Raw genomic sequence first — 23,418 nt, forward strand, 5'->3', positions numbered from 1 at the left:
GTTGGTACCAACATTTATCCAGTTGCTTAGGCTAAAAACCCAAAGTTTTATCTTGCCCTCACCCACTGGACATATCCAATTCAACAGCAACCTCTAAAACATGTCAGTCCCTCCATTTATCTCCTTCACTAACACCATCCTGGGGCCCGCTGAAATCCGGGCAGCACAGATGGCAGGCCATTATTATCTCTTTCCTGGACTAACACAACAGACACCACACTGGCCTCCCACTTCCACTACTGCCCGCTACAGTGTATTTTCTCTCCATCCAGCAATCAGAATGGAGGCTTTAGTTCTTGCTCTAACTTTAGCACAGAAAACAATGCCTGCCACAGTCAGTGTCTTTTGAATGGCAGAATTCTAGGAAAGACCCTCAGATTTTCCATACCCTGACGAGGTAAATTCCCTAAGTCTTGCCAGAGATAGGGCATAATTGATTTCCCCTGGCATGCAGGCACTGTGCTTCTCTCCAATGCCTTCCAGATCCATCTCTGGTCACAGCATGTGGAACAGATGGGAGCTTCTCTGGTCAGCTGAAAGATAACAACTAGTCTGTTGCCTCCTCTTCCTCCCGAAAGAGGTAACAAATAATAAGTAATAGTAATAATATTACTAATAGTTATGAAGGTACTTATACCATGGTCCTGGCACTGTTAAATGCTTTATATTAATCATCTCATTTACTCTCACAGCAACCTTATTTTACAGATGGGGCATCCAAGAAACAGAGAGGTTAAGTGAGCTACTGAGGATCACACAGCTCCAAGATGGTGAAACTAGAAATGGATTGATGGGGCACTGAGTAAACCCCAAAGTTGTGGTCTAGACTTCTCCACCCAGCTAGACTGTCCCTTGGACACAATATAGGCAAAATGAGACTCCAAAGGACTAGAAATGAGGATTCCAGGCTGGGCGTGGTGGCTCACATCTGTAATCCCAGCACTTTGGGAGGCCGAGGCAGGCAGATCACCTGAGGTCAGGAGTTGGAGACCAGCCTGGCCAACATGGTGAAACCCTGTCTCTACTAAAAATACAAAAAAAAAGTTGGGTGTGGTGGCGCATGCCTGTAATCCCAGCTACTCAGGAGGCTGAGGCAGGAGAGCGGCTTGAAACTGGGAGGCAGAGGTTGTGGTGAGCCGGGACCACGCCATTGTACTTGAGCCTGGGCAACAAACTCCATCTCACCAAAAAAAAAAAAAAAAAAAAAAAAAAGAAATGAGGATTCCTGGGCTCCCTCCAGCTGACAGAAGCGCCAAGGCTCCCATCCTTTTTTTTTTTTTTCCCCCTTCTAAATCAGGAACCTCCCGCTCAAACTCACCAATTCCCATGCCTCTCCATCCTATACTTCCCCCAAGGTCCCAATTGGCTCATCTACATCCTCTCTAGCTCTTGTATTAGCAGATCTCTAGTGATTAATCTGGTAGTGCTGCAGGCCAGAGTGCTTCGCGTAAGGGGCGAGGGGCATGGCCTCTCTTTTCCTGGGCTACCTCTAATCCTCACCTCCAGAGTTTTTGATTTGGAATAGGTCCTCAGTCTAGCCCCAACCAACCTGAAGGCCCCATTCTTGCTTCCCTCCTCCTCCTGGGGGTCTAGCCAGGCGTGAAGTCAGAGCCATTAAGGAACACTGAGTGGGGTGGGATTAGCATGCTAATGAAAATGCAAATCAGCACCTGGGAAAGGGGTGGAAGGGATGGGGAGGTCAGGGGAGTTGGAGAACCAAAAGGGAAGTGAAGGAATTGGACTGAGGGGAGCTGATTTCTAGATAACCAGAAAGCAGAAGCCCTCAAGTTGAGGGAGAAAGGTATTCCTCCTACAGAATCCATCATGGGGGAGAGAGGTAAGGGTGCTGGTTTGTGAGGGTCTGTTATTCCATTGCCACCCACAGGTGGGCCACACCGCCCTTCCACTACCCCACCTGGTGGGAATAACTGACTCTGGGCAAGAGGCCCTGTCCTGGGCCCTGCCGCCAAGAGCTGCACACAGATGGGTGCTCTCTCCCAGCCGGCCCAAGCGCTAGAGTTCACCCTCCCTACGCCTACCAGCTGCTTCCTGGCTCCTGACTCACCATGCTCGATCACAGCTCAGAGTAGGGCTAGGCAGACCTAAGCCCCAAATCCTGCAGTAACTCCCAGATCCTCTCTCAAAAGCATCTATTTCCTAGAAATGGAAAAAGACATAGCTGATTCCTAGCTAGAAACCAAAGGAGCTTAGCTTTTGGCTAGCTTGTAGGTGAGACTCTGATCGGCCGAGGGTAGGTTGGCAGCTATTTAAAATTGCAAATGTCTTCCCCACCTCCCAACCTAACCCTCCTCCTCTTTAGGAAAGAATTTCAATTGCAAATATATCTCTGCCTTAGTACATCCTCCCCCAACCCCAACTTCCCCTCCGCCTTCTTGGAGCTTCTCCCATCACCCACTATTTATTACAAACCTTTAGCTGCAGCAATTATTTTTTCACTTTTTTTCCCCTCATTGCATTTTTACTCCTCCATCTTTCCTTCCTTCCCTCTTTGAATTGCTACGTCCTTTTCTTTGCCCTTTCTACCTTGAACTGGAGACAGCGCAGAAATGGACAGGCCTGAGTCATCCCCCTCCTGCCACCCCCAAGACCAAGATTCTTGCTCATTCTCAGACCCATCGCCATTCTTCCCTTTAGTTCCTGGCTTTCCTTAAGGGCATCCTCTATCCCTGCGGACACATCTCAGGTGTGGGTAAAGCGACAAGGCGACTGCTGAAAGGCCCTGATGTTGCTGCCTCTGAAGGAGGCAAGAGGAGGAAGAAGGAAGAGGGTGGATCTGGTGTAGGGTGGAGGTTGGGGATAGTCCAGGAAAGACCTGGGTAGAGGCAAGGGCTGGGGGCCTCTGTGAAGGAGAGGGGTTAGGGGAGACAGAGCAGACAGTGGCGGCGGTGTGATTAGAGAGGAGATTGATGTGAAGGGGCGCCACAGACGGCAGAGAGAGTCAATAAAACGAGAGGATCACATTAGAGGCGACAGAGAGAGCTTTAAATTACAAGGCTGCTGCCACTGAGGGGGATGGGAGGAGGGAGGCCTGGAGCCATGGGAGGGTGGAGAGTTCTGAGGGTGTAGTCATCCCCTGAGATGAATCTTGCAGCTCCAAAATGTCCCTTAGTCTCCAGAGTTCCCTGCTGCCCCTTCATTCTACCCTCCTCCCCTAATGCACTATTTCCTCACAAGGCTGAAGAGGGGAGGAAGGTGAAGATGAAGAGAAAGGTGTGGAGAAATAGAAGACATTTTTTCCTTTTGGTATTGCCCTCTTCCTCCGTCGAGACCCAGGCCTCTATTTACTTCTCAGGATGAGAAAGGAAGGTTGGAAGTGCTACTTTCAAGGCTCAGTTTGGGAGTTAATGCCCTATAAACAAAAAAATATACACAGTCATAATTGCTGAGCTGCAAATATTCTTCCATGGGAGGTGGGAAGATACACATTAGGACCCAGAAAGCTACTGAGAGAGAAATGTGATGAGACAGAGATAAGAGGCTCAGATGTAAAGTTGCAGAAACACAGGTGGAAAGCTGAAAAGGCAGGCCCTGACCGAGCAAAATCGGGGAAACAGTGAGACTTAAGGATTGGAGAATTACAAGAGACAAAGGGCATGGGCAAAGGAAGGACCAAAAAACTGAAGTCTGAGAAAGGAGAGAATCTGCCCCTCACTGAAGAGGAGCCAAGTCGTGGATTCAGGCTGGCCAGCAGAACTGGAGGCAAAGCTGACCAGGGGTGCTTCCTCCCATCCTCCAGCAAGACCAGGACTCCAAGGCAGCCCCCTCCCACCTCTTGCTGACCAAGAGCGGAAAAGAAACACTACTGCTCCCTAGTGGTTACAGAGGGAATGTCGCCAAGGAGCTGGCAGGACTAACGGGACCTGACTGGCTTTTTCCTTCCTAACTACCCTCCAAAACACAAAACTCTCCTCCCTTTTCTCCAAACCCAACTCCATGGCAGAGGCTTTTGAAGTGAAGTCTATCAGGGCACCATCAAGTTTGCATACAATGATATTCACATCAGGGCCTTCCAAACAGTTGTTTTTCATTTTTTGAGACAGGATTTCGCTTGGTCTCCCAGGCTGGAGTGCAGTGTCACCATCTTGTCTCACTGCAGACTCTGCCTCCTGGGCTTAGGTGATCCTCCCACCTCAGCCTCCCTCCCAGTAGCTGAGACTACAGGCATGTGCCACTACGCCCAGCTAATTTTTGTATTTTTTGTGGAGACAAGGTTTCGCCATGTTGCCCAGGCTGGTCTTAGATTCCCGAGCTAAAACAATCTGCCCGCGTTGGCCTCCCAAACTGCTGGGATTACAGGCATGAGCCACCGAGCCCGGCCTTCCTAACAGTTTTGCTTTTCACTTTTCTAATTGTTTAATCTACCCACTTTCCCTTACTCAGAGTCAATTTTAGGGCCTTTTTTTTTTTTAAATTCCTCTCTCTCAAATTATTGCTTAAGGCATTGCATTCTTCCATACTCACTGTCCTCGCCTTCCTCCCCTTTTTGTCTCAACCTGTTGATTACAAGAGGAGGAGACCATGGAGAGAAGGGGAAGAGAAACAGGAAGGATGAGATGTGTGTACCCCTAGTAAGGGGGATTGTTTGGTGTAAACAGCAAATAAACTATAACTAGATGAGCTCTATTTTTTAGGGCAATGGAAGAACATGGGCTTTGGATTCATGCACAGAGACCCAGGTTCAATCCTTGCTCCACCACTCACTAGCTGTGCAACTTTGAGAAGTTACTTATGGAGCCTTAGTCTCCTTATCTGGGAAAATGGGAATAATGATATTTTCCTTACTCAGTTGTGAAGATCAGATAGGTAATGTGTAAAGTGCATTTGTTGGGTGTTCAATGAGGGTAGTTCTTTTCCTTCTCTCTTGGCTGTCTCCCATCATAGAGTGGAGTACGGTGTTTGCACAGAGGCTAACAGCTTTCCTTTTGTTCACCCCTTTCTTTTTCTTTTTTCTCTTTTTTTTGAGACAGAGTCTCGCTCTGTCACCCAGGCTGGAGTGCAGTGGTGTGATCTCAGCTCACTGCAACCTCTGCGTCCCAGATTCAAGTGATTCTCCTTGCCTCTGCCTCCCAAGTAGCTGGGATTACAGGTGCATGCCACCAGGCCCGGCTAGTTTTTGTATTTTAGTAGAGACGGGGTTTCACCATGTTGGCCAGGCTGGTCTCGAACTCCTGACCTCAGGTGATCCACCTGCCTTGGTCTCCCAAAGTGCTGGTATTACAGGTGTGAGCCACTGCGCCCGGCCTCTGTTCACCCCTTTCTTGACCAAGACTCATCCTCTAATCTCTGCCCTTTTCAATTGAGGGCAGAATCTTAGGTGGACAGGATTTTTTCTGTTGTTGTTCGTTTTTTTGAGATGGAGTTTCGCTCTTGTTGCCCAGGCTGGAGTGCAATTGTGCGATCTTGGCTCACTGCAAACTCCACCCCCCGGGTTCAAGCGATTCTCCTGCCTCAGCCTCCCAAGTAGCTGAGACTATAGGCATGTGCCACCATGCCCAGCTAATTTTGTATTTTTAGTAGAGACAGAGTTTCTCCATGTTGGTCAGGCTGGTCTCAAACTCCCAACCTCAGGTGATCTGCCTGCCTCGGCCTCCCAAACTGCTGGGATTACAGGCATGAGCCACTGCACCTGGCCAGGATTTAAATCTAGTCTACTCAGCCATAGAGTTCACTTCTTACTTAGCCCTCTTGATTGCTGGGTCTAGAGATACCCATTATTCCAGAGCAAAGAGTAGAAATTTTGCCCAGGCTCACACTTGGACAGAAGCAGCTAATAACTAGATCAAAACTATTCTGGCCTTTCCCTGCATGTCTTCTTTTTTTCTTTATTCCAAAGATCCTTTCCAAGTCATCCCTGCATTTAAAATATCATTCTATCTCTAAATCTTACCTTCTCTATTTAAAAAGAAAACAAAACAGTACTTTGATTCTTCCCTTTTAATTCTACCTATCTCTCCTAGACCCCTCCCTTTCTATAGATATTTAAGGAGTGCTTACTTTGTGCAAATTAAGTTTTGTCCAAAAGAGAGAGAGAAAGAATGAGTATGGCAGGGAATAAGACAAGCAGGAAAAGGAGTGTTGTAGAAGGCAAAGAAAGATTGCCAAGGCAGAGAAGAGGAGGGAGGAAGAAGGGAAGGAGAGAAGGAGAGGTAAGGAAGTGAAGAGGAAGATGAAGCTAGGTCTTGATTTGCATATATTGAATCTTTTCCAGGCCTCCCAGCTCTGGCACCAGATTGGGATGATGGCCTGTCCCCAGTGAGAAGGAGGTGGCAAGGAGGCTGTGTCTTATGCTTTGCAAGATGCTTAAGGTGGGCATGAGTAAATTGGGTGAGGTGTGAGGAGAAAAGGGTAGGCTCAGGAAGAAGATGTGGGTGGTAGGGAGCAGACAGGAGGAGAAGGGAAGCGGTAGACTGAAACCACACACATTCACATTTGCATGGATTTGCTGAGGTGTGCTGCAGAGTGTCTGCTACTGGTGGGGGTGGGTGTCCAGGAGAGGAGGCATCTCCCTTGATGACTTGGAAAGTGTTGGATGTGTTAGGACAGCAGTGTGGAGCTGCTCTGCTGCACAGATCTATGTGATTTTATAGTACACTGGAGAGACTCACATCCTGCTGGACGTGGTTGTCATCTTCTACATACCCCAGGCTTAGACAACCACAAACCAGCTTGGAACCCTTCTTCTGTGTGAGCACTGAGTAGTGAAGGGACAGGGAGTTGTGCCCTTAAATTCACAATCAGGATCCTATCTGATCCTTGCATGGGGACCGCTGAAGAATTTGGTTTCCTAGAACTTGGAAGAAAAACATTTTATTTTTTAGAGATGGTGTCTCTGTCACCAGGCTGGAGTGCAGTGGTGTGATCTTGGCTCACAGCAATCTCTGCCTCCCAGATTCAAGCAATTCCCCTGCCTCAGCCTCCCAAGTAGCTGGGATTACAGGCGTGTACCACCACGCCCAGCTAATTTTTTGTATTTTAGTAAAGACAAGGTTTCTTTTTTTTGAGACTGAGTCTCGCTCTGTCACCCAAGCCGGAATGCAGTGGCACGATCTTGGCTCACTGCAACCTCCGCCTCCTGGGTTCACGCAATTCTCCTGTCTTGCCCTCCTGAGTAGCTGGGACTACAGGCACGTGCCACCACACCTGGCTGATTTTTTTTATTTTTAGTAGAGACGGGGTTTCACCATGTCAGCCAGGATGGTCTCGATCTACTGACCTCGTGATCCGCCCACCTTGGCCTCCCAAAGTGCTGGGATTACAGGCGTGAGCCACCGCACCCGGCTAGAGACAGGGTTTCACCATGTTGTCTAGGATGGTCTCTATCTCCTGACCACCTGACCTGCCCACCTTGGCCTGGGATTACAGGCGTGAGCCACCGCCCCGACTGGAAGGAAAACATTCTAAGTGACCGTGTATTTACATAAGTCTTATTTACATAAGTCTTTCTGGTTATTTTATTCTGTGAACCTGTGTGATGTAATGACTGCATTTAAATACTATTACAACAACAAAAACTAATTATAATAATAGTAAATAGCTAACATCTTTAAATGTTTGCCATGGGCCAGGCACTGTGCTAGGCCCTCGGCAAGTATCACATCACCTAATCCTCCAGTACAATCTGATGCAATAGATGCAGCTATTCATTCCTAGTTTACAAACATGGAGACTGACTTATATAGGTTAAGTAATTTTTAAGATCTCCTGCTTAAAAAGAAGTAGAGTTGAGATTGGAACTCAGGTAGCCTGACGTCAGCGCCTCTGCTCTTGGGTTAATTTGTAAGCTTCTGGCTGGTATGCATTTTGAATGAGGCCTTTTGAGTCTGATTGTATTACTCCTGTGTGTCACCTTGAGCATATGTGCTATCATGTTCCTCTTTAAGCTTGAAGGTGCTAGATGGCTGTCTTCCATTTGGTTTGTTTCTTAGTATAAGATGGGCCAGGCAGGGTGTGGTGGCTCACACCTGTAATCCCAGCACTTTGGGAGGCTGAAGTGGGTGGATCACGAGGTCAGGGGTTCGAGACCAGCCTGATCAACATGGTGAAATTTCGTCTCTACTAAAAATATGAAAATTAGCCAGGCATGGTGGCATGCACCTGTAATCCCAGGTACTCAGGAGGCTAAGGCAGGAGAATGGCGTGAACCTGGGAGGCGGAGGTTGCAGTGAGCCGAGATTGCGCCACTGCATTCCAGCCTGGGTGGCAGAGCTAGACTCTGTCTCAAAAAAAAAAAAAAAAAAAAAAAAAAAGGTGGGCCAGAACAGGACTGCTGCTTTGTGTAACTCCAGGGTGTGTCACTCACACTGCAGTCCATGCAGGGGCACTGGCCATGCCTTGTGTGAAGGAAGGGAAGGAGTGGGAGGGGGGAGTGGGAACAGGAGGGAGGGATAGATAATGGCAGGTAGTGTTATTTGAATGATATGTGTACCCATTTGTGACAACATCTCTTAAAGTTGAAGGTCTACACATGTGTATCCATATTAGCATATGAACTTCATCAGACAAGCAGTCTCCCTCCAATAGAGGGAGACCCTGTCTCAAAAAACAAAAAAACAACAACAGCCTTTAAAGTCAGAGAGACCTGGAATCAAATTCTAGTTCTGTTCCTTAATATGTAAATGACCTCAGGTAAATTGCTTAAAGTCTCAATTCAGTCTCTTCATATAGAGAATGAGGCAGGGTGGGCACACACCTATAATTCCAGCACTTTGAGAGGCTGAGGTGGGTGGATCACTTGAGGTCAGGAGTTTGAGACCAGCCTGGCCAACATGGTAAAACCCTGTCTCTACTAAAAATACAAAAAAATGAGCCGGCCGTGGTGGCACCCACCTGTAATCCCAGCTACTCAGGAGGCTGAGGCAAACCTGTAGTCCCAGCTACTCGCTTGAACCTGGGAGGCAGAGGTTGCAGTGAGCTGAGATCGCACCACTGCACTCCAGCCTGGATGACAGAGTGAGACCCTGTCTAAAAACAAACAAAACAAAACAAAGCAAAAACAGAAAGAAAAAAAAGGAAATGGGGAACAGTACCTCATGGAGTTAAACGTCCATTGAGAGGATCATCATTGAGACTGGTACTTTGGGTGTAATCAATAAATGGAAATGATAAGTATTCATCCATATGCCTTATTTCCTGTGTTGGGGTATGTATATGTTTGTTGTTTTTTGATTGTATGTGGGGCAGCTAGTAACCTGACTGTAGCCCTGTCCCAGTACTTCTTTGGGGTTGGTGAAAGTACTTGTTCTCCCTGGCTGGATTTTCCCAGGCCCTCCATGTACATGTGTGTGGGCCCTGTGCTTCCCATTCAGTAGCAGGGTGTCCTGTTCAGTGTGTTGCTGTGAGCCCGTCTGTGCTTGGCCCGGCTGGCGCGGGCGTGTTTCGGGTGGTGGTAATTACTGGGATGGCCCAACCCTAATGAGTGTGATCTCGTTACACTCTCACTGCCTCTAATGGAGCTAACCTCATTTCACAGCCATTAGAGATGGAGATGAGGCCCCGCCCACTGGCCCTGCCAGCTGCAGCTTTTGCAGTCCTGGCCACGTTCTTTCCCTCCGGCTCGCCATTTCTCCATTCCACTTTTCCTTCTCCCACCTTTTTTTCCTGCTCCTCCTACCACGTTTCCCTTTCCTGTCCCCCATTGTTCTTTTCCCTGGCCGTTTTTCTGCACCCCTCTCCTCTTTCGTTCTCTTTTCATGTCTCCCTTCCCTACTCCTCTCTTCGATTCCTGGGCTCCTCTTCTCTTCACTCATCACCCCCCCCTTTTTTCTCCCCTAGTCGATTTGTCCTCCACATTGCCATTTCTCCATTCTCTTTTCCTTCCCTCTCCCCCGCCCTTCACGGCTCCAGTCCCTCCCCTCCCCCACATTGCCCTGTCTGGCCAAAGGACGAATCTCAAGGGGAAACCAGCAAAGACAAACAAGGAGCAGTGACTTCATTATCATCATTAATTTGCCACTTCAGTTCCTCCCATAAGGGTCAAAGCCAGCACGGCTTGAACTCAGGACTGACACATGCAGGCTGAGACCACGGCCTGGCTTTTCAGCCCTACTTCTTACACAACCACTCGTCCGCCCTGCTCAGCTGTCTTCATTTCCCTGCGGAGGGGTCAGGCTTCCTGTTTTCTCTCCAATTTCTTAGTCCTCACAGCCTACCGCACTCCTCCCTTTCTCATTTAAATTGTGGCCATCTCTCTGTGCTGTCTCCCATCTCCAAGTCATGGGTTTTTCACCTTTGACTCCTATCTCTGTCATACTCTCTCCCAACTTCTCCCTGCCTAATCTTTCCTGAACCTCTTTCCTATCCTTTCCTGGCCTTCTCTCTTCCTAATTTCAAGCACACTTCTTTCCTTAAAGCAGCAGGATTTATCTGTAGGTTTGTAGAAACCACTTAGCCTGAAGAAGCTGGAGATGAGAAGAAGAAGGGCATCTGTGGCCCAAGCAGACCAGTGATACAGAACACAGAGATGGCTGGGGGGAAATGCAGACAACTGTGTGGAGGCAAGAGGCCCACAAGTAAAGAGGAGCAGAAAAATCTAGACCCATGCCCATGGCCCATGAATAAAGAAGACAGAGGCTTGAGACTAAGGGAAGGAAAGGGCATCACAAAACAAGGAATGAAAAATCTGAGGATGGAAATGGCGTTTACCCCATCAGGTCCTCGGGGAAACACAATCTAACACTTCTGGCCCACCCTCTGTCCTCCTTCACTGAGAAGCCAAATGACTGGTAATTGACTCTTGACCTCTAGCCCAAGCCCAGCCCCAAAGGGAGAGGTCCAGGGTAGTTAGCTATGACTGAAGAAGGCACTAGGGAAATGTGCATACATGAAGTTAAATTCCTGCCCACACCCATTCTGCGCCACTGACTTTGTACATCAACATGCTCCATAGGATCAGACTCTCCATGCATAAACCTCTCTGCAGAGGGGTCTTGCACACCCTGGAACGTTCATGTCTTTCTGATTGCACAGGCCTCTGTGCATGCGACATCCCAGTTGATGGCCCTGCTGGGAATTCCAAGGCCTGAACTTTAGCTTTGATGTAATCCTGTGTTCCTGCCAAACACAGAAAGAGGGCTCCTATTCTCTCATTAGACTTTGGGGGTAAAAAATGCTGAGGGGTGCTGAGCTGTCTCAGTAGAAATTATTAAAAGATATCTTCCTCCAGGTGTATGCAGCCCTCATGCCAGTGGTACAGCTTGGTGACAGGACTGTGGGTGGACCTCAGCCCTGTCACCCCTTAACAACTGCACATGGGGGCCCTGGTGTCTGGACTCGTTCCTACATGAGGAAGCCACTGAGAGCTCATGGGATTACCCTATGGGGCTGGAAGTTACTTCTAAATCTTTCACCCCTGCCTTGCCAGCCTGGGGAGGAGGGATGGGCAGGCAGTTCCCTGGGACTTTCCCCAGAGAGGCAAGGGGCTCTGGGAAAGTGGGTGGTGGGATGACTGAGCTTAGTGTGAGTAGCTCAAGAAGAAAGATGGAAAAATCAATGAAATGAGTTTCTAACGGTGAGGTAAAGGACCGCTGTGTCGACAGCCTGTCGCCTGCTGCAAAATATGAGCTGCCCAACTCCGTAGCGGCGGCTGACAGTGCAACAGCCACCACTGTCCTTCCTTCAGGCCCCCTGCCCACCAGCCCCTTCTCTAGCTGCCCTGGCCTTTTCTTATTATAGCCAGACTGTCCTCCAGCACTCCCAGCTCTCTCCCCTGTCTTCTTTCGTAGATTTCTCAACCCATTCAGGGGCTTTTTGGCCCTTCACCTCGTGATTCCTGGTTGGGTGCATCTTTGTTTTCTATAGCTTCTGTGTATTTAGACCTCTGCTTTCTGCAGATTTCGCTCTGAGAGTTGTGGTGAGCTCTACGTCTCTTGCCTCCCCCTCTTCTAGATACCTCTGGAGTCTTTCAACAATGGAGAGTCAGACATCAAGGCCATCCGTCACAGGGTTCTTTACATCAAGATCTGGGCAGCAGTAACTTCTCCCTCCTTTGGCCTTTTGGCCCACATGGCCAGTGCTGCCTTCCTTGTATTAATAATTATCTGGGTTGGGATAGGTGTTTAGAATGGGTCTGGTATTGATTTATGAACTCCTTATTTGCGGTCATTGTATATATATGGTTATGAACAATTCAGTTGTAGTTTCATGATTGGGAATCGGGTGGGGATGCTACTTTTAATTCACATTTGCCAACTCTCTCTTTGGAAACAACTCTCAACCTTTTCTGGAAACCGCCTCCTTTCTCTTCCCTCCTCTACATCTTCCTCTTGGGCTCCTAGGACTGTTCATTCAGGTTTTCCTCCAATTATCACTACAAAGACTCGGCATATCAGCCCTGAGAGTTCCCCTGGCTGCCTCCAAGTGTGACCCTAACCCAGTCTTTCCTGTCTGCCTCAGATCTCACTGTCACTGGTTAACTACCCTCTAGCCATTCCCTCGGGTTTCTGATTTCCCAGTTTGCCCGTTAATGTAGACTTAGATGGGGGGAGTGGGTGAAAATTAGGTGGGCAGCTCTTTCCCCCAGCCTCTCCCTACTAATTCAATGTTTGATCAACAGATATTTATTAAGCCTTTTCTGTGTGACAGACACTGTGCTAGGTGCTGGAAAACAACTGGAAACTAGACAGATGTAGCCACTCCTCAGATGGCCATGTGACTAACCCTGAGTCTCTCACCAGACCTAAGTCTCTCAGACTAGGGGACTCTGTCCCATTTTACCCTTCCTGTACAGCCAAATTCCACTGTGCCCTCTGGCATTTCACAACTCTTCCCTTTTCTCAATCCCTGAATAAGTTTACACTCTCACACAGCCCCGATCCCTTCCTCTGCATTCCAGCTTTAGTCTCCATTCCTAAACCCAAAGCCATTACACTTTCAACAACTCTCCCAGCTCACAAAGCCCTTCTCCTTTCACATTCTGTAACTACCATTTCTAGTCCTCCTCTTCTGTCTCTGCCTAACTTTTGATCCAACCATCCCGACCTCAATGCCCTATCTTAGGTTCCTTCCTCTTGCTACTGTCAGGCTCTAGTAAACCTCAGGCACTCACAAACAAGAGTTATTTGTGACAACTGTTGTTCTGAGCTAAGAAGAGCTCCAGGGAGACAAGGTCAAGCTACCAGAGTCAGAAATCCTACCAATTCGACCCAGGCCCTGGCCCCATAGGTGATACAGCACCCTGGCAAAGCAGCAAGTTATTCCTGTATGGGTCTCAAGGTAACACCAGCTGCCTCTGACATCATGGAGGGAGGAACCGTGTCAGGTTGCCAAGGCAATACCAATTTATGACATCAGAGGCTTGAGGTCTTTAGTTCTCAGGGGCTGGGAAGATTCAAGTTCCTCTCAGCTGAAGTTTATGGGAATTCTACTTTTTCATTTCTTTGCTTGTGTTCTGGCTTGGGAATGAAGTACAAAGGCCTTTGGTGGGGGTAGTGAGTGATTAGGCCAATGAAATGAATGCTTGTAAGGTTCTCTCTCTTCCCCATATATTTCTGCTTTCTCTCCCTCTCTTGGGCATTTATCTCTTCTGAGGCTTTGCCCAATGGTATTCCTGCTATTTCTGCTATGCTTTTTTTCCAACCTCCCCTGCCCCCCCGCAGTGCTCTCGCTTTCTTTGCATCAGTCACGCTGTGTCCTCCTCACACCAGAGGCATTTGTTTCCTTTGATACCTCATCCTCTCTTTTCCCCCTACCAAGCTCTGTGCAGCTCTGATCTGCCTCAGCACTCCTTCGTTTGCCATCCATTTACCTTCTTTGTACCATACTCTTTTCCCATCTCATCTTGTTCGGCAATTCCTTCCTTCCCCCTCTTTACTATTGTATTAATTTAATAGTGCTTTTTCTGTTGACCTCCACTTTAGGAATATTCTATCATTTCTCTTCCTTTTACCTTCTGTATTGCTATCAACACGTTTTGTTTCATTCTTCCAATTTCTTAATTAATCACCTCTTCATTCCTCCCCTGCCCCCCAGTCCGCATAGATTTTCCTCTCTTCCTTTGCATATCCCTCACGTCATACATTTCTCTACCCCGTGTGTTTATTGCACTGACCACCCCTTCCTTTCTTTAATTCTGTTAACCTCTGAAATCGTCCATCTTCTGCCCATGTCTACCTGCTCCTTTTACCTTTCCAAGCTCCTGAGGTTTGGAAAAACAATGATGGGCTAAAAACCAAGGTAAACTCTCCAGATCCTTTATCCACCCTTACTGTTCTTCAGGCTGAATGAATCTGGCTCCTTACATACGACAGCTTTTATCACACTAATAAACATTGCCTCATAAAAAAAAAATGGTGCTGGATCTAAATATGATACTAGCAGGGGCCTAGGAAGAAGATGAACTAAAAAGTGAAGAAAAAGCAACTGATATTTAGAATGAACTGAAGGATGGGGGGCAACCAGGCAGGGTGGAGCTTAGAGTCCTAGGGAATGTCCTCTTACAAAATCAAAGTTGACAGTTAACTGACATAATGGCACTGATTGATGAAGGGGTTATATGCCCCTGGAAGCCCATTAAATTATTTCTTGGCCTGTTTATGTGCCTTCACAAACCATACCCCACACCTCTCCCAGCCCCTTGCTTGCTGGTACATTCTGCTGCTGGGGTTAAAATGCTGGATAAGAGGAAAAGGGATAAAAGAAACTTAGGATGATCAAGAAGAAAAGGTAGGAAGAGGGCAGATTATGGGAACAAAGGTGGAAACTCATAAGAGAGCTGGTGGGAAACAGATGGAAAAAAGAGGTGAAGCAAAATGGGGAAATAAAAAAATATACAATGATAAAGTGGGGGAAGGGAGGAAAATTAAGTCAGCAGGGAAGAGGTTTTGTGGTGGGAAGCTCCTGGGAAGGCAGATGACACGCATGAGACCAGAAGGTGAGGTTCTGATGAGGGAGACAGGCACATGGCAAAGGGGACAGTCAACAATGCTAGGAAGTTCCAAAGCTTCCCTGGTGAAGGTGGAAGAGGAGGCTGTCCTGGCCATGCTGAAGGCACTAGAGGCTTTGGTGGAGACACATTTGCTCCATCATCCCACTCCTCCAGGCCCTGACTGTGACCACCACAATCATGACTGATAAGCAAATTCCAAAGTAGCTTGAAAAGGCCAGAGATATCCAGACAGACTCTGAAGGAGAGGGCATGGAGTTCTAGACCGACAGAACAGGCAGCCAACGCGTGACACATAGTGACAGAGACACACAAGGAGAGGATCACTGGGATGGGAAGGGTCACAAGTGAAGGCAGTGACATACAGACCCAGAGATGGATGGGATGGAAGAGACGAGATGAATGGCAAAACCAAAAGTCAGGGACACATGGACAGAGATCAGCGGGGCTACAGGCGCAGCGAGAAGCGTGGTCTTGTGCTTGAAAATGATACGGCTGCTCAGAGGGGCAGACAAGAGCGGATGGGGGTGGTGGGATGGGCGTGCAGGACAGACACGCTTCACCTTGAATGGGCATGTGGCCTCCCCTCACCTACTCAACCCTTTCAAAAAAAGGAATGGAAAGCCCAACTTCAGCCAAAAACGAACGAAGATTGAGGGTATCCACGTCCCCTCCCACTCCACGCCCCAGCGCGCTAGCCCATCCATCAGCCAGCCGGCCGCTGTTCTCCCGTCCCACAGCCGGCGGGGGGCCGCCGAGACCCAGGCCCCTCCAGGCTGACAGCTCTGAGCCCTCACACTCACCGGGCCTCCCCTTCCCTCCGGGACCCCCGCTCCCTGCACAGCTCAGCGCGGTCCGTCTAGGCTTTCCATACCCTCCGTCTGTCCGGCGGGCCTCTGCCTTTCCCGTTCCCGTTTCTCCCTCCACCCCCGCATCTCTCTCTACCCCCGTCCCCGCGCACGCCCTCTTCCTCCCACACCCCTGTCTGCTTTCTCCCTGGGCTCTCGGTCTGTCTGTCCGTCCGTCCTTGTCCCCTCCCCCAGCCCCTTCTCGTCCCTCTCCGTCCCCTCCAGCGGCAGTCTCCGAGCGCCTCCTCTCCCGTCTCGAGCTTCCAAAGAGCAAGGAAGGGAAGAAGAGAGAGAGGGAGAGGAGAAAAAAACCAACCCAGCAGCATCGGAAATCGATGCACTTACACCTCAGCTGGAAGCAGGGACGGGAGTCGAACCGCGGCCGCCGAGCAGCGCGAGGCGGGGAGGGGAGGGGGCGGCTCTTGGAAGGGACTTCTCCGATGTGTTGATTCCTCTTTTTTCCCCTCCTCCTCCCTCCCTCCAGCGCTCGCTCCGGGGCGTCGGGGACGGAGATGGAAAAAATAAATAAATAAATTCACGGCGGTGAGGGAAGTGAAGGAAAATAATCAATGCTATTTGGCTGCGGCTGAAGTGTTTCCCCGGCTTCGTGAGGGGGTTTCCATTGATTCACCCTGGGCACTCGCTCGCTCCCTGCCTCCTCCTCCTCCTCCTCCTCCTCCTCCTCCTTCTCCTCCTCCTCCTCGCCCTCCTCCTCCTCCTCGCCCTCACTCCTCCGCCTCATTCACTGGCTGGAGTCGAGGCGTCCCACACAATGGAATAATCAATACCCAGGCGCCCGGGGCGGCCCCACTGAGCAGGTGCAGCGACCCGCCCGCCGCGGCGCATGCCGGGAGTTGTAGTCTGTTCGCGCCCGCCCGCCTCGCGGGACCCAGAGCCTGGGGGCAGGCCGGCCAGCCCATCAGGTCGCCTCCTCGACTCTGGCTCCAAGTTCAAGCCGGTGCTTGCAAAGAGGGCAGGCCCCTTTAAACTCTTTTCCGTCTCCTCTCTTCTTCATCCTGTGGTCTGCAGAAACCATACATGTGTTTTGTTGTTTTGTTTTAAATCAGCTACAGAACAAACCCTGAGCCGCCCAAGGCCTCCTTTTTTTCATTCCCTTCTTCCTGCCTTATTATTCCCCCCCTCTCCTATTGGGTACTAGAACCTTTTCTACCGCAGCAATTACTCTTTAGTCTCTGAGAGCTTCTGCCTCCTCCACGCGGTTACATAGTCCCCTGAGCTGGGTAGTGGGAGGTTCGGGCTCCTCCTCCTCATCTTCAGTTTATCAGCTCATTAAGTGTTCCTGCAATTTTTTTTTATTTTTTATTTTTTTGTTGTTGTTGAGATGGAGTCTCGCTCAGTCGCCCAGGTTGGAGTGCAGTGGCGTGATCTCGGCTCACTGCAACCTCCACCACTGGGTTCAAGCGATTCTCCTGCCTCAGCCTCCTAAGTAGCTGGGATTACAGGCAAGCACCACCACACCCAGCTAATTTTTGTATTTTTAGTAGAGACGGGGTTTCACCATGTTGGTCAGGCTGGTCTCCAACTCCTCACCTTGTGATCCGCCTGCCTCGGCCTCCCAAAGTGCTGGGATTACAGGTATGAGCCACCGCTGCGTCCAGCCCATTTTTTGTTGTTGTTTTTTGAGACAGAGTCACTCTGTCGCCCAGGCTGCAGTGCAGTGGCATGATCCCAGCTCACTGCAACCTTCGCCTCCCAGGTTCAAGTGATTCTCCTGCCTCAGCCTCCCAAGTAGCTGGGATTATATAGGTGCCCGTCACCATGCCCTGCTAATTTTGTATTTTTAGTAGAGATGGGGGTTTCACCATCTTAGCCAGGCTGGTCTGGAACTCCTGACCTCAGGTGATCCACCAGCCTCAGCCTCCCAAAGTGCTGGGATTATAGGCGTGAGCCACCTCGCCCTGCCGCTCCCGTATTCTAATAACAATAATTTCTAAGATTTCTTGAATGCACAGGGACAGTTTCAAGCACTTTTACATATATTGTCTGGTCCTCTCAATCTCAATAGTATCAATATAATAGATACTATTATAGTCCCATTTTACAGTTGAGGAAACTAAGGCACAAATAAGTGAATTAACAGGCCCAAGGTCCAATGGCCAATAAGTAAGTGACAGCACCAGGATTCAAAAACCTCCATGGTCTGGGTCCAGAGCCCACACTAACTGCTATAGCCTACTTCTCTTAAACAACACAACAAAACCCTGAAGTTCACATGACAAAAAAGAGAAAGAAATGAACATTTTGAGTTTATACTATGTAACAGTTTATGACTGAATCCTCATAGGTAACTGTGGGGCAGACCACATTTTCTCAACGAAAAAGCAGAGGCTGGCTGGGTGTGGTGGCTCACGCCTGTAATCCCAGCACTTTGGGAGGCCAAGGTGGGTGGATCACCTGAGGTCAGGAGTTCAAGACCAGCCTGACCAACATGGAGAAACCCTGTCTCTACTAAAAATACAAAATTATCTGGGCGTGGTGGCATGCACCTGTAATCCCAGCTATTTGGGAGGCTGACATAGAATAATTCCTTGAACCCGAGAGGCAGAGGTTGCGGTGAACCAAGATCACACCATTGCACTCCAGCCTGGGCAACAAGAGTGAAACTCCATCTCAAAAACAAAAACAAACAAATAAAAAACAAAAATCAGGCAGGTGTGGTGGCATGTGCCTGTAGTCCCAACTACTCAGGAGGCTGAGGCAGGAGAATCACTTGAACCTGGGAGGCAGAGGTTGCAGTGAGCTGAGATGCCAGAGTGAGACTCAGTCTCAAAAAAAAAAAAAAAAAAAGAAAAAGCAGATGCTTAGGGAAGTAGAGTAGCTTGCCGATGGCCAAACATCTAGAAAGTGAAGCTGGGAGTCAACCCCAGGTCTGGCTCCGGAAACTGATCTTTCTGTTCAAATAAGCTGCAGCTTTTACCCCACTGGATTGGACCTTATAACACAAGGAAAAATTAGGTCTTCATCCCAGGTTAGCAAAACTGGAAAGCAAAAGATGGATGAAAAGCAGGCCCTAGGAGCTGGGGTTGCTTCCCTCCCTAACGAATGGTGCTTAACATGGAGTGGGGCCAGGGGTTCACCCAAGCTATCCCAAGTTCAAGATGCCATTTGTTTATTTATTTTTACACAGGGTCTTGCTCTGTTGCCGAGTACAGGCAGTAGCAGGATCATAGCTCACTGCCCTTGACCTCCTGGGCTCAAGCTATCCCCCTGCTTCAACCTCCTGAGCAGCTGGGACCACAGGCATGCGCTACCACACGCAGCTAACTAAAAAAAAAATTTTTTTTTTTTTTTAGAAACAGGGTCTTGCTATGTTGCCCAGGCTGGTCTCAAACTCCTGGCCTCAAGTGATCCTCCTGCCTCCACCTCCCAAAGCGGTAGGATTACAGGTGTGAGCCAACGCACTTGGCCAAAATGCCATGTCTTTAAACCAGTGTCCTTCTCCTTATAATACCTCTCACTGGTCATGTGTTTCCAAAAACATACTGGGGAGAGGGCAGGTGTTGAGAACATGGCACTTCTCACCCATCATAGGAAGGAGTCCAGGAGTTAAGAGCCACAGTTCCTCAGGGAGCTTCCTCACATGGAAGGTCAGACATATAATTAGAGTCTCCAGATAACCATAATCCTCAGAGGGAGTAAGAAGGAATCATTTCTATTAATATTTTGTCTCCCAAAGCATTCAAAGGGTCAACCCCATGTTTTCCTGAATTTTATTTTTTGGGGGAGAGATGGAGTCTCATTCTGTCGCCCAGGCTGGAGTGCAGTGGCGCCATCTCAGCTCACTGCAACCTCTGCCTCCCTGGTTCAAGCAATTCTCATGCCTCAGCCTCTGGAGTAGCTGGGAACACAGGCATGCGCCACCATGCCTGGCTCATTTTTGCATTTCTAGTAGAGACGGGGGTTTCTCCATGTTGGCCAGGCTGGTCTCGAACTCCTTACCTCAGGTGATTCACCGGCCTCGGCTTCCCAAAGTGCTGGGATTGCAGGTGTGAGCAACTGCACCGGCCTTTCTGTATTCTAAATGAACATAAGTAGTTCCACACCTGACAAAAACTGCTTAGGGACCTCTGGAAACTGACACAAACTCCTCAGTCTAGCACTCAAGGCTTTTTCTTCAACTGCATTTCTAGCCTCGTCTTCTACTTACATACCACCCAGGTGCTCTCCAGTTTCTGGGCCTTTGCTTAGGCTAATCCTGCCTCCATCCAGGTCTCCAACTGTTGAAATTCCATCATATCTTTAGTTCCTGGCCAAATATCACTTTATTCTCTGACAGAAAGTTTCTCACCCACTCCTACCCTGAACGTTCATGCCAGGAGGTATTAGATCTCCTCTAAAACTCCAGAGTAGCTAAACTGGACTTTATTACGCGCTGCCCCCTGCTCCCTTCCCTCCCCCAATCCCCCGCCACCCGCCACCCGCCACCCGCCACCATTGCCACTGGCCTGCACTTAACTGGCTGCTATAGCAGATATCTGCTGGACAGTGTGAATGGCTTGTATTCCAGGCCCATCTGCCTGCGCTGGGGGTGGGGCGGGTGGGTGTTGGAGATGGGACTGGGGCTTGAGCCCCTTGCACTCAACTCTCCCCGCCGCCCTGTAGCCCCAGTTCAGCTTTAGGCAGAGTACCGCAAGCACCAATTGCAGCTTTCCTGTCACCATAGCGACGGACGGGGCGAGAGGGCAAAGTCTCCCTTTGGAACTACATCTCCCATCATGCATCCGCGCCCCACGGTGCCTGGCTCAGCCTCTGGTCTGAGACCTGTACCAACCCCCGGGAGCCGTGCGGGGCAGACAATGAGGAGCACAGCGCCAGGGGGCGGCCTCGCTCCCCTGGCCACCGCGGGGGTCGCGGCCTCCCATTACATAGCGTGTCTCTCGAGCCCTGGCCTGCTCTCGGCACCGCCACAACGGACCTAATATGGCCGCTGGTGCCGGGACCTGCCGGGCCCGCGGAGGGTCGGGACGAGGTCCGGGATCAGGAACTGCTCCCGGCATTCCTCGCGGGTGTATGGCGTGGGCTCCCTTCCCCCTCTCTGGGTCCCGCGAGGAGACTCTCGGGCTTTGAGGTGAGACCTGAGGTTCCGCTGGCCAGTAGTGTAGCAGGAAAGGGCAGGTCATCCCGGGTCGTGAGCCACTAGCCTCCTGGGGTGGGAGGGTGTAGAGAGGGGGGCGTTGAAAGGATACCCGCTACCCAGCCTGCTTTCTAGGGGGCTCTTTGGATTGAGGACATCAGCAGCAGTGGAAGGGATTTTACTGGAGACCTGTCACTGTCAGAACGTTAAAATACGACCGACGGGGCTTTAATGTCACCGAGGTAGAGAGAAAAGGGCAGTAGCCCTAGAGACTATTGCGACACACTGTGCCCCTCATAAGTTCTTCCAGGGAGGGGGTCTGTACTGAGTTGACGCCCCAGGAGCTGAGCATGAGGCTTTGCATCTTTGGGAACTCAGCAAACGTTTGTTCAACCAATTGCAGGTAGCATGGCCCAGGGCTTGATAGAGGTGGAGCGAAAGTTCCTTCCAGGGCCTGGCACAGAGGAGCGGCTGCAGGAGTTGGGGGGCACCCTGGAGCACCGGGTCACCTTCCGAGACACCTACTATGACACCCCTGAGCTGAGCCTTATGCAGGCTGACCACTGGCTGCGACGACGAGAGGATAGTGGATGGGAGCTCAAATGTCCTGGAGCAGCAGGTGTCTTAGGACACCACACGGAGTATAAGGAACTCACAGCGGAACCTACAATTGTGGCCCAGCTCTGTAAGGTGCTGGGGGCTGACGGCCTGGGGGCTGGAGATGTGGCTGCTGTCCTGGGCCCATTGGGGCTGCAGGAAGTAGCTAGTTTTGTGACTAAGCGGAGTGCCTGGAAACTGGTACTCTTGGGAACTGATGAAGAGGAGCCACAGCTCAGGGTGGACTTGGATACAGCCGACTTTGGCTATGCTGTGGGTGAGGTAGAGGCCCTGGTGCATGAGGAGGCTGAAGTACCAGCTGCCCTAGAGAAGATCCACAGGCTCAGCAGCATGCTTGGTGAGAGAGACAGGCCCTTTTGTGCTTTTCCTGCTCCCCACTTCTCTCTTTTGGAGGCACCCACTGGACCATGTAGTGGGGGAGGGCCTCTGGATTAAAAAAATTTTTTTTTTAAATAGAGATGAGGTTTTGTCATATTGCCCAGGCTGGCCTGGAACTCCTTAAGCAATTTGCCTGCCTCAGCCTTCCAAAGTGCTGGGATTACAGGTGTGAGCCTCTGCGCCTGGCCTGGATTATTTTTGTAATGGGAATTGTTTTAGCAATTTTCTAAGTTTGCTTACAGTTCTGTGAAATCTCATTTTCTCTTTAACAGTAGCTAATTTGGATTTAGTCCTTCCATGTGTCTAATCCCAGCCAACCTGTCTCATTTAGTTCTCATACCTATAGCCAGATCTCCTTCAGTTTCATTTCTCAGTTCCCTGCTTTAACTCTTCCTTCCCCCAATCTTTTTTTTTTTCTTCTTCAGTCACTACTCCTCCACAAGGAGGAGTAAAAAGCCTTTTTACAAAAGCTGCCCTCTGGCAGGCTCAGACTCAGGATCTTCCGATCATGAGACTGATGCACTGCCCACTACACCAAGAGTCCAACCAATCTTCTGTCCTTTTGTTTTACAGTTACCTAGATCCTTTTAATTTGTCCTTTCAGCTTTTCGTAAAGGGCAATAACATTATAGTTATGTGAGACAGTGGGGCATGATTTGGTAGATTTGTTCCCAAGCATAATTCCCTTGTAGACAGTTCATTCACACTAGTGTGGAATTTTGCACCCCATGGGGCCTTACAGCCCTGCAGTGCTGTTTGAGCCCCCTCAGCAAACATACACTGAGTTCCTTGCTACGTGCCTAGCACACTGTCAGGCACTGACAACAGACACCAGCAATAGGCAATTCCATTCTCACCTTACGATGTAGAGGTGAGAACTCTATGTGAATCCCACCCCATGGCTATAGCTTCCCTCCTCTTCTTTCTATAGCTCTTGGTTTCTATTTGTACATCTCTGCATGTGCTTCATTACTAAGCTTATGAGCTTTGGCTTGGTCTAGATGGGCTTTAATCTTTTTTTTTTTTTTTCCTTTGAGACAGAGCCTAGCTCTGTCCCCCAGGCTGGAGTGCAGTGGTGCGATCTCAGTTCACTGCAAGCTCCTCCTCCCTGGTTCACGCCATTCTCCTGCCTCAGCCTCCCGAGTAGCTGGGACTACACATGCTCACCAACACGCCCGGCTAAGTTGTTGTATTTTTAGTAGAGACGGGGTTTCATCACATTAGCCAGGATGGTCTCTATCTCCTGACCTCGTGATCTGCCCGTCTCGGCCTCCCAAAGTGCTGGGATTACAGACGTCAGCCCCTGTGCCCTGTGATGGGCTTTAATCTTGATTGTGGGACAGGGTAATAACTGAAATGAGCTGATGTTGAGGTATCCTTCATCTTCTTGGTGACTGGGTGCCTCTTCGCCATTTCTCCTTGCTGGAGGAGAGGCTCAAATGTGGCTTCTAGTCCCACTCTTGCCTGAAGTTGCTCTTTTAGGTCCCAGTTCCACAAGCAGGCAAGGAGTGGACTAGTGTGTTATATAAGCTGGGTGGATGACATTCAGAACCCCAGTGTGGCTTTGGAAACATCCATGG

The 23,418-nt window shown here is 49.6% G+C and overlaps 2 protein-coding genes and 1 long non-coding RNA gene across 13 annotated transcripts in view; 1 reads left to right on the forward strand and 2 right to left on the reverse strand.

Annotated features, from left to right (window-relative positions):
• The window catches only part of ZFHX2 (zinc finger homeobox 2), a 31,638-nt gene extending 15,101 nt beyond the window's left edge, over positions 1–16,537 (reverse strand). Inside the window, exons 1-3 of one of the 3 annotated variants that reach the window (XM_077940638.1) lie at positions 16,093–16,504; positions 2,066–2,157; positions 1,550–1,670 (exon numbers count right to left, since the gene is read on the reverse strand). The gene's annotated coding sequence lies outside the window, so the exon portion shown is untranslated. Of the gene's footprint in view, positions 1–1,549; positions 1,671–2,065; positions 2,158–16,092 lie in introns of all 3 variants that reach the window. The other 2 variants (XM_015143414.3, XM_028851431.2) reach the window with 2 other exon arrangements.
• Positions 1–23,418, forward strand: part of THTPA (thiamine triphosphatase) — a 47,186-nt gene that overhangs the window by 22,803 nt on the left and 965 nt on the right. For 6 of the 9 annotated variants that reach the window (XM_015143324.3, XM_077938460.1, XM_077938461.1 and 3 more), the window contains 1 exon segment: positions 21,246–21,797. In XM_015143324.3, coding sequence (XP_014998810.1) covers positions 21,246–21,797 — 552 coding nt within the window. 9 annotated transcript variants of the gene reach the window in all.
• LOC144330174 (uncharacterized) lies at positions 16,536–20,285 on the reverse strand. The gene is made up of 3 exons (XR_013396117.1): positions 20,225–20,285; positions 19,708–19,785; positions 16,536–16,770 (listed from the first exon to the last, which is right to left on the reverse strand). It is a non-coding gene; the product is annotated as an uncharacterized LOC144330174 (long non-coding RNA).

Source organism: Macaca mulatta, chromosome 7 (genome assembly GCF_049350105.2).
Source record: "Macaca mulatta isolate MMU2019108-1 chromosome 7, T2T-MMU8v2.0, whole genome shotgun sequence".
NCBI lineage: Eukaryota > Metazoa > Chordata > Mammalia > Primates > Cercopithecidae > Macaca > Macaca mulatta.